Below are 13,877 nucleotides of genomic sequence, written 5' to 3' on the forward strand. Positions count from 1 at the left end.
GGACTTTCTTGTTTATACAGACCTTGGGAATATTATGCAAAGTGCAAAAATCAGTCAGAAAAAGCTAAGAACCATATAATTTCACTCACTTGAGGGATATAATATTGAAACTCATAACACAGACAACAGTATGCTGGTTACCAGAAGAAAGGGGAGTGGGGAGCTTATTAAAGGGGAAAGGGAGTTTTAAAAAAAGGCACAGAAGCATTCGATTTGAATTGTGATGATTTTTAAAGTTTTCTCTTCTTTTAGTACACTTAGGAAAGCCTGAGTATCCAGTGCTACTCTAGGCTATAGGCTAGAGGACTCTCAGAAATGTAACTCTAAAGATTGTATAAACAGCAAGAAATAATAGCAAAAGAAAGTGAAGTAATGTTCCCTTTATTATTGACTGTATTAAGCCCCAAACTTTATTAAAATATTTGCTAATTCAAATAATAATGCAAAAGTGGTCATTGAGTACCAGTATGGGATACATACCATGTTCTGACTGAATAAAATAATGTGAACATAGATGCTTTCATTGTCTTCACAAAAATTATACTCCAGTGTGGGAAATATATATATATATATATGAAATAACTCCACAAATATATAATTATAAATGGTATAATTTATAAAAGAAAAGAAAAAGGTAATATGAGAAAGAAACCAGGACCCAAGTATAATTTGGTAAAACTTTAAGGAGAGTTGAAGAAATGTATCTGTCAATGAGACAAAATGGTATACACCATGTGAAAGACAAGGTTAAAGGGGGAAGAGCAAAGGTTTCAGAAAATCTGGCAATATGACAGAGAATAAAATAAAATGAAAATCATCACAAATTTAGTAGGAAGGTGCATTTAAGAGCAAACAAATTATTAAAGTCTTTCTAATTAGGATTCTTAGAAACAAGGTCCCCAGCTTGAGCTCAAAGGTCGCTGTCTTGAGCAAAGGGACACTGGGTTGGCTTGAACCTGAGGTTTGATCCCTGATCAAAGCATGTATGAGAAGAAATCAACGCACAAGTTAAGTGATGCAAGTATGAGTTGATACTTCTTACTCTCTCTCCCTACCTGTCAGTTTCTTTAAAAAAAAAAAAAATCCAGCATGAGGTCAGGGTGACTGTGGAACTATGAGAATGCCTCAGAATATACTCTACCACTTACCCTTACAAAGGGTATAAAGAGGCTTATATTTCAGCTAGAAAAGTCAGAGCTCAATGTCTCTCTAAATTCTGAGTCATGTTCAGTATCCAGCCCCACCTCTCATCTTTGAACGGTCAAAAGCAAAAAGCTACATATAGAAACGAAGGGCTCCCTGGACACCCACACAAGCCCTTCCACTCCCCCAGAAGTGTCACTTTGTCTTTACTCCTACAATGAATGACAACGCTGACCCTGTGGAGATCACAAAATCAGCACAAAAACTCTGACCGCCCAGGATCTTGTGCTCAGCAGAGTCAGACTATGCCCTTGGAGTGCAGGATCCCACGTATGACTGTCTGTACCACTCCCCGAGTTCCTGCAGACGACTTGCAGTGTAGCCGGGATTCCAGGAGATGGAGGTCCCGAGGAAGCCTAGTTCTCCATTCGGACCCCATGCAGGGGAAGGAAGGAGCTGTCGCTGGCCCAGTGGGTGGGCGAGGGAGCAGGGAGGAGGGAATGGCTGCCCTCTGGAGCAGGGTCTTCTGGAACCTTAGAGATAAAGCTCCCAGCCACCCACCTTAATGACAAAACCCAGAGATGAGGTGGATGGAGACCGGCTTTCAGGGCTGGGTCCATGTCTAAGGACCAATGTGTATAGTGACCTTCCTAACACCTGGGAAAAGGATGTTCACAGACAGCAGGAGCTCCATTCTCTAAGCATCCCACCTCAACAGTGCCAGCAGCTTACAGTGCAGGAGACACAGATAGAATGAGAGTGAGCAGCACCCACCCACCCATGGAGAGGACTAGAACCCGAGGGAGCTCTGCCTCTTGTCTTGCGGGCTCCACAAGAAACAAAATGCCTCTGTGCTGCTCCGCTGTAAGAGGGAGCTGGGGGGCTCCACATGACAGGTGCAGAGGAGGTCACTCTAGGAGGTCATTTTCAGCAACACAAAGACATGGAAAAATCCAGTCACTGTTCCTAAAACATGTGACAAGCACACCAGTGGTCTACATCCCATGTACTAGGTGATGCTTTGGAGACGTGTGCATGTTACCCAGGGTGAGCCAACCAGAATCTTTGCTAAAATGGTTAAAACTCTGGTAGACACTCTAGAAACATATGATACAGAAAGACACACATACACATGCACATAGAGATGAGATCAGAGTTGAGGTGATGAGAAAGAGAAGAAACATATTGCAGAAAATAGAGATGCAGAAAGAAACAGGAGTAAAGAGATGCAGGTGCATAGTGACCAAGGTGCAGACAGAGAAAAGTGAGACCAAGAGGCAGCGAGGCAGAGAAGAGACCCAACAAGGAGACAGAGACACAGGTGCAGAGAGACACACTGAGAGAAACATACAGGGGCCAAGAGAGACACCCAGGGAGAGAAGGGGCACAGACAGAGACAAAACAGAGAGGGAATAACTCACTGAACATCCGGATCTAGTCTCTTCTGAAATCAACCTGACCCCAGGTTAACTTGTAACATAAACAAAGTAAATCTGTGTTGGATTTCTATCATTTGAAACCAAAAGTAACACTTTTATTGCCAATTATACTTTCTCAAAAATAAAAATTGACCCTGATCAATGAGACTTGCCAGAATATACTTGAAGCATCAGTGACCAGAGGCCACTGCATCCGTCCAGAAACAAGTCCAGCGGGCTTCCCTACAGGATTCTCACTGAACTGGAAGAGCGGCCAGTGCACCCTAGGGCCTCCGCACTCAGCACCAGGGCTAAAGAGCCATGAGGATGTTAAGATGGAAATGATACTCTGTCTCCTTCCCACCTTACCCGGCACCCCAAGATGCTTCTAGTCTCCTTTCAAGGAAACCCCTCCTTCTGGTCCCCGGCCGGCTGGGTCACCTCAAAATATGTTCCTTTCATTCTGCAGTGGTTTCCTACCTCTGCTCATGTAAGGAGGTTCGGGATACAGACAACTCAGAATGTGTTTAATTATGATAAACAGCTCCACAGGCAGGTAATTGGTTGCAATGTGCTCTCTGGGACAGGCTGTGGGGGGACAATGCAGACAGGACACCTGGGTGGGGACAGGCAGAGGCTCCAAGTGAGGGCAGGAGGCAGCATCGCAGTCACATCCTTGGGGGGTCACGGGAGGTGGACTGAGGATTCCCTGTAGGACTCTGATCTAAGAGACGGACAGGCTAACAGACAGCCGGGCAAGAACAGGCACGCATTTCAGAGGAGCAAAAACCAAGCCCAGTGAAGCTTCCTCAGGCGTCAGCGCAGGAGCCCTGCAGAAGAGAGAGTGGTCAGCACCCGGCACCCTGAGGACGAACCCTCTCCCCTCCTCTCAGGGTCCTGCAGCCTCAAAGGATTAGAGCTGAGGTCCAGGGCATATGGTCATCTCCTCCCCCACTGTCTGTGTGAAGTGAAGTCAGCCACAGAGGACACGCACTTCAGCTCCACACAGAAGTGAGGGAGCTGCTGTCTTCTGGGGAATAGGGAGACGTCACTCTTTTCAGTGAATTAGATGATAGGTCACCTGCTTCTGCTGCTAGTCGGCTCTTTCAGTCACTTATAAATGCCCAGAGGCAGTGGCCACCAACATGCGTCACAAAGTGGGCACCATCTCAGTGTCAGACACACAAGACGCGGCTCTGGCTCCACGTCTCACAGAAAGATGCCATCAGAGCTAAGCCCTGGGGCCTGATGACAAGCCCAGAACTTCCTACAGGAACTGGGTGATGTTCTCCCCTAACCCTAGAGTCCATGGCAGGGCAGAGGCCGTGAACCGAGACCTTTGGGACAGGCACACTCACCTCACACCCCTCCTTCTTTTACCTGTCCTCACCCAGCCCCCGCCTCCCCCCCCCCCCACTGAGTCAGAGCAGAAACAGTACCTGCAGGTGGAGGCCCATGGGATCCTACAGAAGGAAGTTGTACAGAGAAGGTCTCGTTACACAAACAGCCAGTCCCTCCGCCACCCCAAAGGGAAACGAGATAAGTGACTTAACTGGACATTTATTTCCCCTCCCCACCAGGCACAAGGCCTTAACTTCCCTAAGCTAAAATGCCTCAGAATGAATGATCTGTCACTAGAAGGAAGGGAAGTCAATGCTCTGACCTTCTTTAAAGTAGAATCTTTCAAAAAGGGGCCAGTGAGACAGAGATGAACTGTAAGAAGTCTGGGGTCCACCCCAGCAGTCGTGTCTGTGGGGGGCTACCTTTCACCCAGTAAAGTCAAAGACCACAGTCCCCCCCCCAAGCCTGCTCTGCCCCCACCACCAGCCCAGCCCCCTTCCTCCCAGGTCAGGAGGGGAGTTACTCCCGGAAGCAGAGCCCCCCCCAGAGTCTCAGCCGCAGCCCACCTCCCCGGGTCCCCAGAGCCCTCACCCTTCTGCTTCTTGTGACGGATGAGAAGGCCCAGCCCCAGGAAGATCAGCCCCAGCACGAGGCCCCCGACGCCGCTCAGCATCTTGCTCTGGGCAGACTCAGACTGCGCCCCTGGGGAGCAGAGCCGGGTGTCAGCGCTGGTCCCCACACCCTCAGTGTCCCTCTGGGGAGCAGAGCCGGGTGTCAGCGCTGGTCCCCACACCCTCAGGGTCCCTCTGGGGAGCAGAGCCGGGTGTCAGCGCTGGTCCCCACACCCTCAGTGTCCCTCTGGGGAGCAGAGCCGGGTGTCAGCGCTGGTCCCCACACCCTCAGTGTCCCTCTGGGGAGCAGAGCCGGGGGTCAGCGCTGGTCCCCACACCCTCAGTGTCCCTCTGGGGAGCAGAGCCGGGTGTCAGCGCTGGTCCCCACACCCTCAGTGTCCCTCTGGGGAGCAGAGCCGGGTGTCAGCGCTGGTCCCCACACCCTCAGTGTCCCCCTGGGGAGCAGAGCTGGGGGTCAGCGCTGGTCCCCACACCCTCAGTGTCCCTCTGGGGAGCAGAGCCGGGGGTCAGCGCTGGTCCCCACACCCTCAGTGTCCCTCTGGGGAGCAGAGCCGGGTGTCAGCGCTGGTCCCCACACCCTCAGGGTCCCTCTGGGGAGCAGAGCTGGGTGTCAGCGCTGGTCCCCACACCCTCAGTGTCCCTCTGGGGAGCAGAGCCGGGTGTCAGCGCTGGTCCCCACACCCTCAGGGTCCCTCTGGGGAGCAGAGCCGGGGGTCAGCGCTGGTCCCCACACCCTCAGTGTCCCTCTGGGGAGCAGAGCCGGGGGTCAGCGCTGGTCCCCACACCCTCAGTGTCCCTCTGGGGAGCAGAGCCGGGGGTCAGCGCTGGTCCCCACACCCTCAGTGTCCCCCTGGGGAGCAGAGCTGGGTGTCAGCGCTGGTCCCCACACCCTCAGTGTCCCTCTGGGGAGCAGAGCCGGGTGTCAGCGCTGGTCCCCACACCCTCAGTGTCCCTCTGGGGAGCAGAGCCGGGTGTCAGCGCTGGTCCCCACACCCTCAGTGTCCCCCTGGGGAGCAGAGCCGGGTGTCAGCACTGGTCCCCACACCCTCAGTGTCCCTCTGGGGAGCCGGAAGTCCAGTCTGAGGTACGGGAGGTGGGGTGCCAGGGGGATCTACTTCTCCATCTGTCCCCCCAGGGAGAGGGACCAGACAGTAAACCCTTGGGCACAGCGGGTGGGTGAGAGAAGAGGGGTGGACCCTGCTCCTGAGACACGTCTTTAACCTTGGACCCTAAGAGCCCTGTCCCCAGCTGCACAGTCAGTCCTGCAGAGCTCAGGGCTGGTTCTGGGCCACGGTGTGTATGGTGACCTCCCTAGTGTCAGGAATCTTCCGATGACCCTGCCACGGCACAAGAGGGACTCCATGTCCTGTGACACCAGCTCAGTAGTGACCTCAGGGACAGGGACGAGGTGGGACGGGCAGGGAAGCCCCATTTGTTCTCTGACTTGTGGGGCCCACGGTGAAGGGAAACCAGCTGCCCCTTACGCCACTCCACGGTGATGGGGCTCTGGACGCTGGGGTGCTCCACGCGGCAGGTGTAGACGTCTCCTCGCTGGGGGGTCATCTCCAGCATCACCAGGACCTGGTAGGTCCAGTCCCCGTTCTGAATAAGGGGCGTGGACACGACGCCCGCGGTCTCCTCCTGGTCGTTCCGGAACCAGCGGACTTTGATCTGTCTGGGGTAGAAATCCGTCACGAAGCAGACCAGCATGTTGTGGTGGTGCAGGGCCTCTGTCTTGGCTGGGGAGATGGTCACCGTGGGTTCCACTGAGGGGTGACAACAGGAAAAGACAGAGTGAGACGTGAGAGCCCATGACTAGTCTCCCCACGGGGAGCGTCCTCCTGGTACCGGAGTGAAAGATGCCTGACTCCAGGTGAGTGGGACCTCTTTGTTAGCTTAAGGAAACACATGGGTCGGTTTATCTTTCAGTCTCAAGAGATAATAGTAATCATTTTATGGGGGTTATTCTTTTTAATCCAATTGACTAATTGCTATCTTATACAGGCCACTATTCGTAATATTTTTTTTTAACTAAGGATAATAACCCTGAACTTTTTTTCCCTCACACTATTAAAAGTGACCATCGGGATCAGCTCTAGTGAGTCACACTCGGGCAGTGACACTGTTTTCTGTTAGTCCCGCTGCTCCTCACAGTAGAGAGAATACAACAGTTTTGAGACTCTTGCTGGATTTGGGACCATCAGCACTGGTCACGGCTCCAGGAACAGTAATATGAATTGAAAAATAGGAATGTACAGACATTTCTACATCCAACAAAGTAGGACAGCACTGACCATCTCATCCTTCCTTCAAAGCAATGTTCTCAAACAGGCCCTGTTCTATGATTCTCAGCGTGTAATAGAACAGAATTTAACAGCAAGAGCACTTCTGACATGCTGCCCGTCAACAAAGCATCTCCCTCGCCGTTAGCCCAAGCTAGCTCAGATGCCGTTCTGTGGTGAGCTCTCCATAAAAACTTACGTTATTATTAAATCATAAACTTTCATATCTACATCATATATGCCCCCTACATTTTATTCACTTATTCAACAAACACAAATTTAACAGGCCCTGGGAATAGAAATTAAACAACAGACCATGGTCCCAGTCCTAAAAAGTACTTGCAATAGAGCCAAAACATAAATGTTATTTTAAAAGTTTGTAATTTTTGAAGAAAAAGAGAGGGAAACCTGAAAACCAGTAACACTGTGAAGTCCCTTATCTTCTCAGACGGCCGCTCGCTCGTGGTCAAATACCACACACCTCTCCCTACTGATGATTTATATGTCTCACCCTCTACCTCTCCAGCTGTGTTACTGCCTCTCCCTTATTCCTATGGTGAGAAACTATACTACATAGTCCATGTGTGTTTTATCTATTTGAGAATATTACATTCACTTATTTTCTTTTTTTCTTAATTTTCATTTAACATTCAAGCCAGTTTAATTACTAGCAGCCTGCCTTACTCTATCCGCTCATTATTAAGAACTGTTTCCTTGTTCTGAAACCAGACATTCCTGTCACGTGTGTTCTCTGTAGAAAGTGTTGTGAGACTCTTGCAGAGCTGGGCTGGGTGGATTAGAATGTAAAGTGACCAGGTAAGTAAGGGGGACGTGCTGAGGTCGGCAGGTGGTCTCAGCACTCTTTACAGACACCTCTGAGCCACCATCTGGAAGGGATCACGCTTCCACCTCAGACTTCAACTCTGCTTCAGGCTCTCCCCCTGGAGACTGACTATGTCCATGGTCACCTAGACGGACTCATAAAATCTGTCAGCTTAGGCCCTGGCTGGTTGGCTCAGTGGTAGAGCGTTGGCCTGGCATGCAGGAGTCCCAGGTTCGATTCCAGGCCAGGGCACACAGGAGAGGCGCCCATCTGCTTCTCCACCCCTCCCCCTCTCCTTCCTCTCTGTCTCTCTCTTCCCCTCCTGCAGCCAAGGCTCTATTGGAGCAAAGTTTGCCCGGGTGCTGAGGATGGCTCTGTGGCCTCTGCCTCAGGTGCTAGAATGGCTCTGATTGCGACAGAGTGACGCCCCAAGATGGGCAGAGCATCACCCCCTGGTGGGCATGCCGGGTGGATCCTGGTCGGGTGCATGCAGAAGTCTGTCTGACTGCCTCCCCGTTTCCAGGTTTGGAAAAATAACAAAAAAAAAAAATCTGTCAGCTCAGATGGACTGAGAGTTAAAACAGAGAGCACAAATTCAAGAGAAAAATGTTAAAATAATTTTTTGTGAAAAATACATGAAATAACAAAAATGTAAGTAGTTGGTGGCATGAGGATGTGGGTCAGAGAGCAAGAGAGTGTAAAGTCAGCTAAAGGTTATGTGAATGTATACAGGTAACACTGGGGTCACAATAGGGACCCATCAGTGAACTCCCAATCCCCTGAAGTATCATCTTGTCTCAACACTGAAAATTGGCAAGAATAGACTTATTTTGCTGCTTCTGGTCATAACTGGATTTAATGAGGCTTTGCTTCCATGTGATATATGCATGTGATATAGAAAATTATAACCATTGTATGCAGAGGAGGCTTCAGGACCTGATAAATAGCTGTGGGCTAATTAAAGTGTATATTATGTACCAATATTAATATATTAAAGTGGTGATACTAATTCCTAACACACAAGTAGTTGTGACATTAAGTGCATAATAGAGATGGTGATCAGGGCTTCTGGGGACAGGGGGGGCAGGTCTAGGTCAAAAGAAACCTGAAATGATTTTTATTCAATTATTACACAGAATCAATTATTTACTTCAAAACTTGAGCTCGCCCTGGACGGATAGCTCGTTTGGTTAGAGCATCATCCTGAGGCACAGAGGTTGTGGGTTTGATCCCCTGTCAGGGCACACACAGGAACATAACCATGTGTCTGTCCTTCTCTCCCTCTCTTCCTTCCTCTCTCTCTAAAATCAGTAAATAAAAGATAAAAATAATAAAATAATAATACTTTTTTTTAAACCAGCTCTATTGAACCATTTGTTGTGCTCTTCTAAGAAATTACAACACCATTCAAGTGTTGTTTTTATTTTAGTAAACACTATTTTCCTCACACTTTGCAGTCACAAACTCTAAATTATTAAGATCCAAATGAAGAAGAGTATACGTTAACACATTAAGCAAAACTGGACAAAATAATAAAGTCAGTTTTCGGCTCTTCTTACCCTTGTGTTTCCTACTCAGCCTACCTGGACGGCAGCTAGAACATTTATGCAGGAATCTCACAGAGGTTGTGAGCTCACTCCATTAGTGACTGTCCCTCACGTCAGAGAGGTCCGTCCAGGAGTAGTGACAGACATTTAAGAAAATAGGATTGAGGTGAATAATAATTTGAGACCAAAAAGCCAAAACATTACACGTCACGGCTCTGACACACAAGCCGGTGTGCGCGGGCCAGGTGGCCACTGAGGAGCAGGGCACACCCTCCCTCGGTCCCACCCCACCCCAATAGAGGGATTGCTGGGTCATGTGGTAGATCCATTCTTTATTTTTTTGAGGAACCACTGTACTTTCTTCCATACTGGCTGTACCAGTCTACATTCCCACCCGCAGGGAGTGAGGGTTCCTTCTTCTCCACAGCCTCTTCCACACCTGTTACCTGTGGTGTTGACAACAGCCAATCTAACAGGTGTGAGGTGGTATCTCATTGTATTTTGATTTGCATTTCTCTCATAGCGTAGGTGCAGGTGGGTGGAAAGAACCGCAAAAGGAGCCACCGCTCTGGACAGCGTGGAGGACTCGCGGGGAACTGGGCCGGCTGCCGGGTCAGTCCCGCTGAAGCCCCCCGGACGCGCCCCCTACCTGTCCCGTCGGGTCCCAGGTCTCAGGTCTCAAGGCCGCCGGTCCCCGCACAGAGAGACCCGTCCCGGCCGAGGGTGGACAGCCGCGCTCACCTCGGCGCTGCAGTGTCGTGTGGGCCTCGATTCCGTAGTTGTGTCTGCACACCGTGTCTATCTCGGCCTGCACCCGCTCCAGGAAGTCCTTCTGCCGGTTCCAGTACTCGGCGTCCGGCCGCCCCAGCTCGGTCACCGCGCGGTGCTCCCCCACGTCGCTGTCGAAGCGCGCGTACTCCTCCTGGTTGTAGATGTATCTGGTGACATGCCGCACGCGCTGCGTCCCGTTGGTGAAGTAGCACAGGCCCTTAAACTGGTACACGAAGTCCCCTGCGGGGGTCGGGGGGGGGGGGTCAGCCTCAGCCCGCCGCCCGCGCGGCCATACCGGGAGGACAGTCACAGACCTGCTCCCGGGACGCGACCTCGGCCCCGCCGCCCGCGTCCCCAGGACTTTCCGAGCTGCCCGCGGGTAGGGAGGAATGGAGGGGGAAGTGTCCCCAGGGACAAGCCTGCAGCCTGTGACCCCGCCTGAGCCTGACCACCCGCCGGGAGCGCAGTGCGGTGACTTTACATCCATCCCGCACTCGGGCCCGCAGGACCTCCCACAGGACATCCCATTTTCCATGGACTCCCGGGGCCTCGGAGACACGTGTCCACGCAGGAGGGACAGGGAAGGAGAGAACTCAGCCTGTCCATGTCCTGACACATTCTCGTGCCCCCGACAAAGTGCCCTCCTTCCCGCGCGGTGCAGACAGGGAGCGGCAACCCGACTCCCAGAAACGAACGTTTTATTCACAAAAACAGCACAGGATTTCCAACGAGATAAATCAGATCCCAGTTACGCTGTGCGGGTTACCAGCGGGGACGGTTCCTCAGAGCGTCCACACCATGAGTGTGATTGTGTAGAAAGACCGTCACCCCTACACCCAGGGGTCAGGACACTGACAGGACTGACCTGAAGGTGGGATCCGGTGTCTGAAGTAACTGGTTTCCAGTGTGTGTGAGTCCCCCTCACACTCTCCTCTCCCAAGTCCAGTCCTCCATCCACTCAGGACTCCAAACCCCACTGCACTTGCTATGTGACCACAGACCAGGGAACCCTGAAGTCAAGTCTCCGTGTCTGTGGGCCCCACTCAGCTGCACCCAGATTCCAAGACGTCACCTCCACACCCTCCACTCGGGCTCAGGGACGTGGGGTCCCTTTCCTCACATCTGACCCCACGGAGACCACTGCTCCCGACATTTCCCAGCCCAGGCCCTTAGCACTTAGTCCAGACAGGGTCGTGGGACCCTGAGAGGACAATCCTGTGTCTCTTCTCTGGAGAAGTTCTATCTTCAAATTGAACCCCTGTTCCTGTCCCCGGTCCTAGGCGCACCCTGTCCTCACTCCATTATAGCTGGTGGATGGGGACTGTCCTCACCTCGTCATTAGAAGGTGGAAATGAGGATGTAACAGAGCTCTCTCTCCCAGGGAGAGGACACGTGTGACAGGAGACATTCTCGGGTCACAGCCACCCCACGCCCGGCCCAGGGTCCTCAGGGCCCCTCCCAGGCCGGCGGCTCTGGGGTCAGCTGCCCTGCACTCACGTGGAGAGTCTGTGCCCTCGGCCACGGGGGCGCTCAGCGCCACCAGCGTCACCAGCACAGCCACCGTCCGAAGGCCACCAGGGACCCGCAGAGCCGTCTTCCCGGACATGATCGGTGACAAAGGAAAAAGTAATGCTGGTGAACACAGCTGCCCCTGATGATCCCGCTGGAGCCACTCCAGAGAATAAACCCTGTGAAAGCGTCCCTGCAAGGTGGGATCTGAGAGTCCCCAGGAAGGGAGCCAATCAGCACCGGAGCTGACGTGCATCATCTGTCTCTGGGCAGATGTTCTCTGTGAAGGTTCTTTATCCAGAGCCTGGAACCGCGTCTTCATCAAATTGCACTGAATGAACCTTTGAAGATTTTCCCTCAATTAGAGAAGATTTGAAGATGGACTGCCTTAGGGGTTTAAAGAACCAAGAGAGAAAAATTATTCAAGAGCAGACATCTTTATGATATTTAGCTAAAACCTATTGTTCTTACACTTGAGTCTTTTAGTAGGACACAGTAAATGGGGGTGATTTATCAGGGGAGAGAAAATCTCACTGAGATGTTCCCTTCTATTATCTTAGACACTCCGAGAAGCCTGAAGTTGTGGTGGGAAGACAGCTTTGAGAGGAGATGGTTTTTCTTTTACAACAAACATAATTTGATTTTTTAAATTTTAATTTATTGATTTTAGAGAGAAAGGGAAAGGGAGAGAGACAGAGAGAGAAAGAGAAACATCAGTTTGTTGTTCCACTTAGTCATGCACTCATTTATTGATTCTTCTATGTGCCCTGACCAGAGATCAAACACTCAACATTGTCATATCCCACACAATCATCTCACCAACTGTGCTATCTGGTATTTTTTTTAATTATTTTTTATTTTTCAATTACAGTGACTGTTGGATAAATAAGTTTGTAAAACGTGATTTTTATGTTTGCTCACTTTTATTGTTAAAAATAGCCACTGCCCAAGTGATGGCGCTGCCAGGTGACAGTGCTGATTACCTTCCTGCTTGGGCAGGGCCTTTGTTGTGCTAATGTGTGCTGGAGGAGGGGTTTTCACACCAAAAAAAGTTTGTGAGGAAGAAGCCAAGATGGAAGGGAAGGAGGGAGAAGCCAGTTTTGCGGAGTAAGAAGCCATGTTGTCAGATGGGGAACCAGAGGTGACTTAGACTGGTGGGGCCTTTGATTCTAGGAGAAACTGGAAAAGACTCTCCAGGTTGTGGAACCAGAGAATGTGTGAGTGGGTTGTGGTGCCCTGTGTGTTTATACTCACTGGCCGGTTGTGAGGCTAGAATAAAGGAATGGCCACCATTTTTTGGCTCTGCAGTGTCTTTGCCATCTGCCTGAATCTAATGAGAACCTGCATGTGAATGGCCGTGACCACTATGGCCACAGCTACTGGCCTTACAGTGACATACACAATTATATTAGTTTCAGGTGCACACCCAAGTTCTCAGACATTACATAACTTGACCCTATAGGAGATGGTTTTCAGCTGTGGCTCTACCTCGTATGTGTTTTATGAGAGTCCACAACATATTTGCTTCAGGCTTTTCTTTGAAAAATGTGTATCGTGTTTCATGCATTTTACATCTTGATCTCATACATACAAAGTTAGGAGTAATAAGATATTTAATATTGTGAAACATTTCTCTGCTACCAAGTTTAACTCCTGGGAATATTAGGAACAAGAAAACAAGCACAGAACTCTACTCTCATCCCCACAATTGAAAACTTGATTTTTTTTCTATAAGCTATTTGGCTACTTAAATCCTCCCTGAGCCATGAAGCAGGTGGATGAGACGTTAGCAAAGGCACAGCCCACAGACACTCACAGTGTTCCCACACAGTCACCTGTAGTTTCCAGGACAGAGAACAGAGATGTGGAGAAGCCATTCCTGGGGTCTGAACAGTGTCCCCGGCAGATGTTCAGAGTCACAGCCGGTGCTGTGCCGGCCCCTAAGTGCCACCCACATGGCAGAACTACTGGTGAGGTTTCTTCACTGACTGTGAGCTTTACCAGGCTCCTCTCGCCCGTGACCAGGGGGAGCACTAAACGGTTATAGAGCAGTCAAAATAATGCGTCGCAAACATTAATAAAGAAGACAATAAGTATGTCCCAACTCTCTTCTCCCCTTCCCTGTATTTTAAGTTCTCCTTTGAAAATTGAAGACAGGATCTAAAAGCAGATTAAAGGGCATTTAAAAGATTAAAAGAAATAAACAAGAGGCCATGACAAGGAGTCCCACTCATGGTTCATGGAGGTGGTGAGGTTTCCAGTTCTCTGTCTGGTGCCTCGTCCCAGAGCCCCTGAGCCCGCTGGGCGACCCCAGCAGGGTGTGTCAGGGTCAGGGTCACTCCAGATTAAGGACGAGCATCCAACTCAGACCGGGAATAGGATTGGGGGACAAGGAACAGAAAGAGGGGGAA

General features: G+C 50.6%; 2 protein-coding genes across 2 annotated transcripts in view; both read right to left on the reverse strand.

Moving 5' to 3' along the window:
- Positions 1 to 3,067: 3,067 nt before the first annotated feature.
- Positions 3,068 to 13,877, reverse strand: part of LOC136387807 (HLA class II histocompatibility antigen, DQ beta 1 chain-like) — an 88,360-nt gene continuing 77,550 nt past the window's right edge. Inside the window, exon 6 of the mRNA XM_066359848.1 lies at positions 3,068 to 3,391. Within this exon, the coding sequence (XP_066215945.1) occupies positions 3,378 to 3,391 (14 nt within the window). The 3' untranslated portion in view covers positions 3,068 to 3,377. The remainder of the gene's footprint in view (positions 3,392 to 13,877) is intronic.
- Positions 3,829 to 11,646, reverse strand: LOC136389685 (HLA class II histocompatibility antigen, DQ beta 1 chain-like). Its single transcript, XM_066361503.1, has 5 exons — positions 11,455 to 11,646; positions 9,928 to 10,197; positions 6,019 to 6,300; positions 4,494 to 4,604; positions 3,829 to 3,860 (listed from the first exon to the last, which is right to left on the reverse strand). The coding sequence occupies exons 1-5, from the start codon at positions 11,561 to 11,563 to the stop codon at positions 3,829 to 3,831; spliced, it is 804 nt and encodes a 267-aa protein (XP_066217600.1). The 5' UTR covers positions 11,564 to 11,646.

Source organism: Saccopteryx leptura, chromosome 1, assembly GCF_036850995.1.
Source record: "Saccopteryx leptura isolate mSacLep1 chromosome 1, mSacLep1_pri_phased_curated, whole genome shotgun sequence".
NCBI lineage: Eukaryota > Metazoa > Chordata > Mammalia > Chiroptera > Emballonuridae > Saccopteryx > Saccopteryx leptura.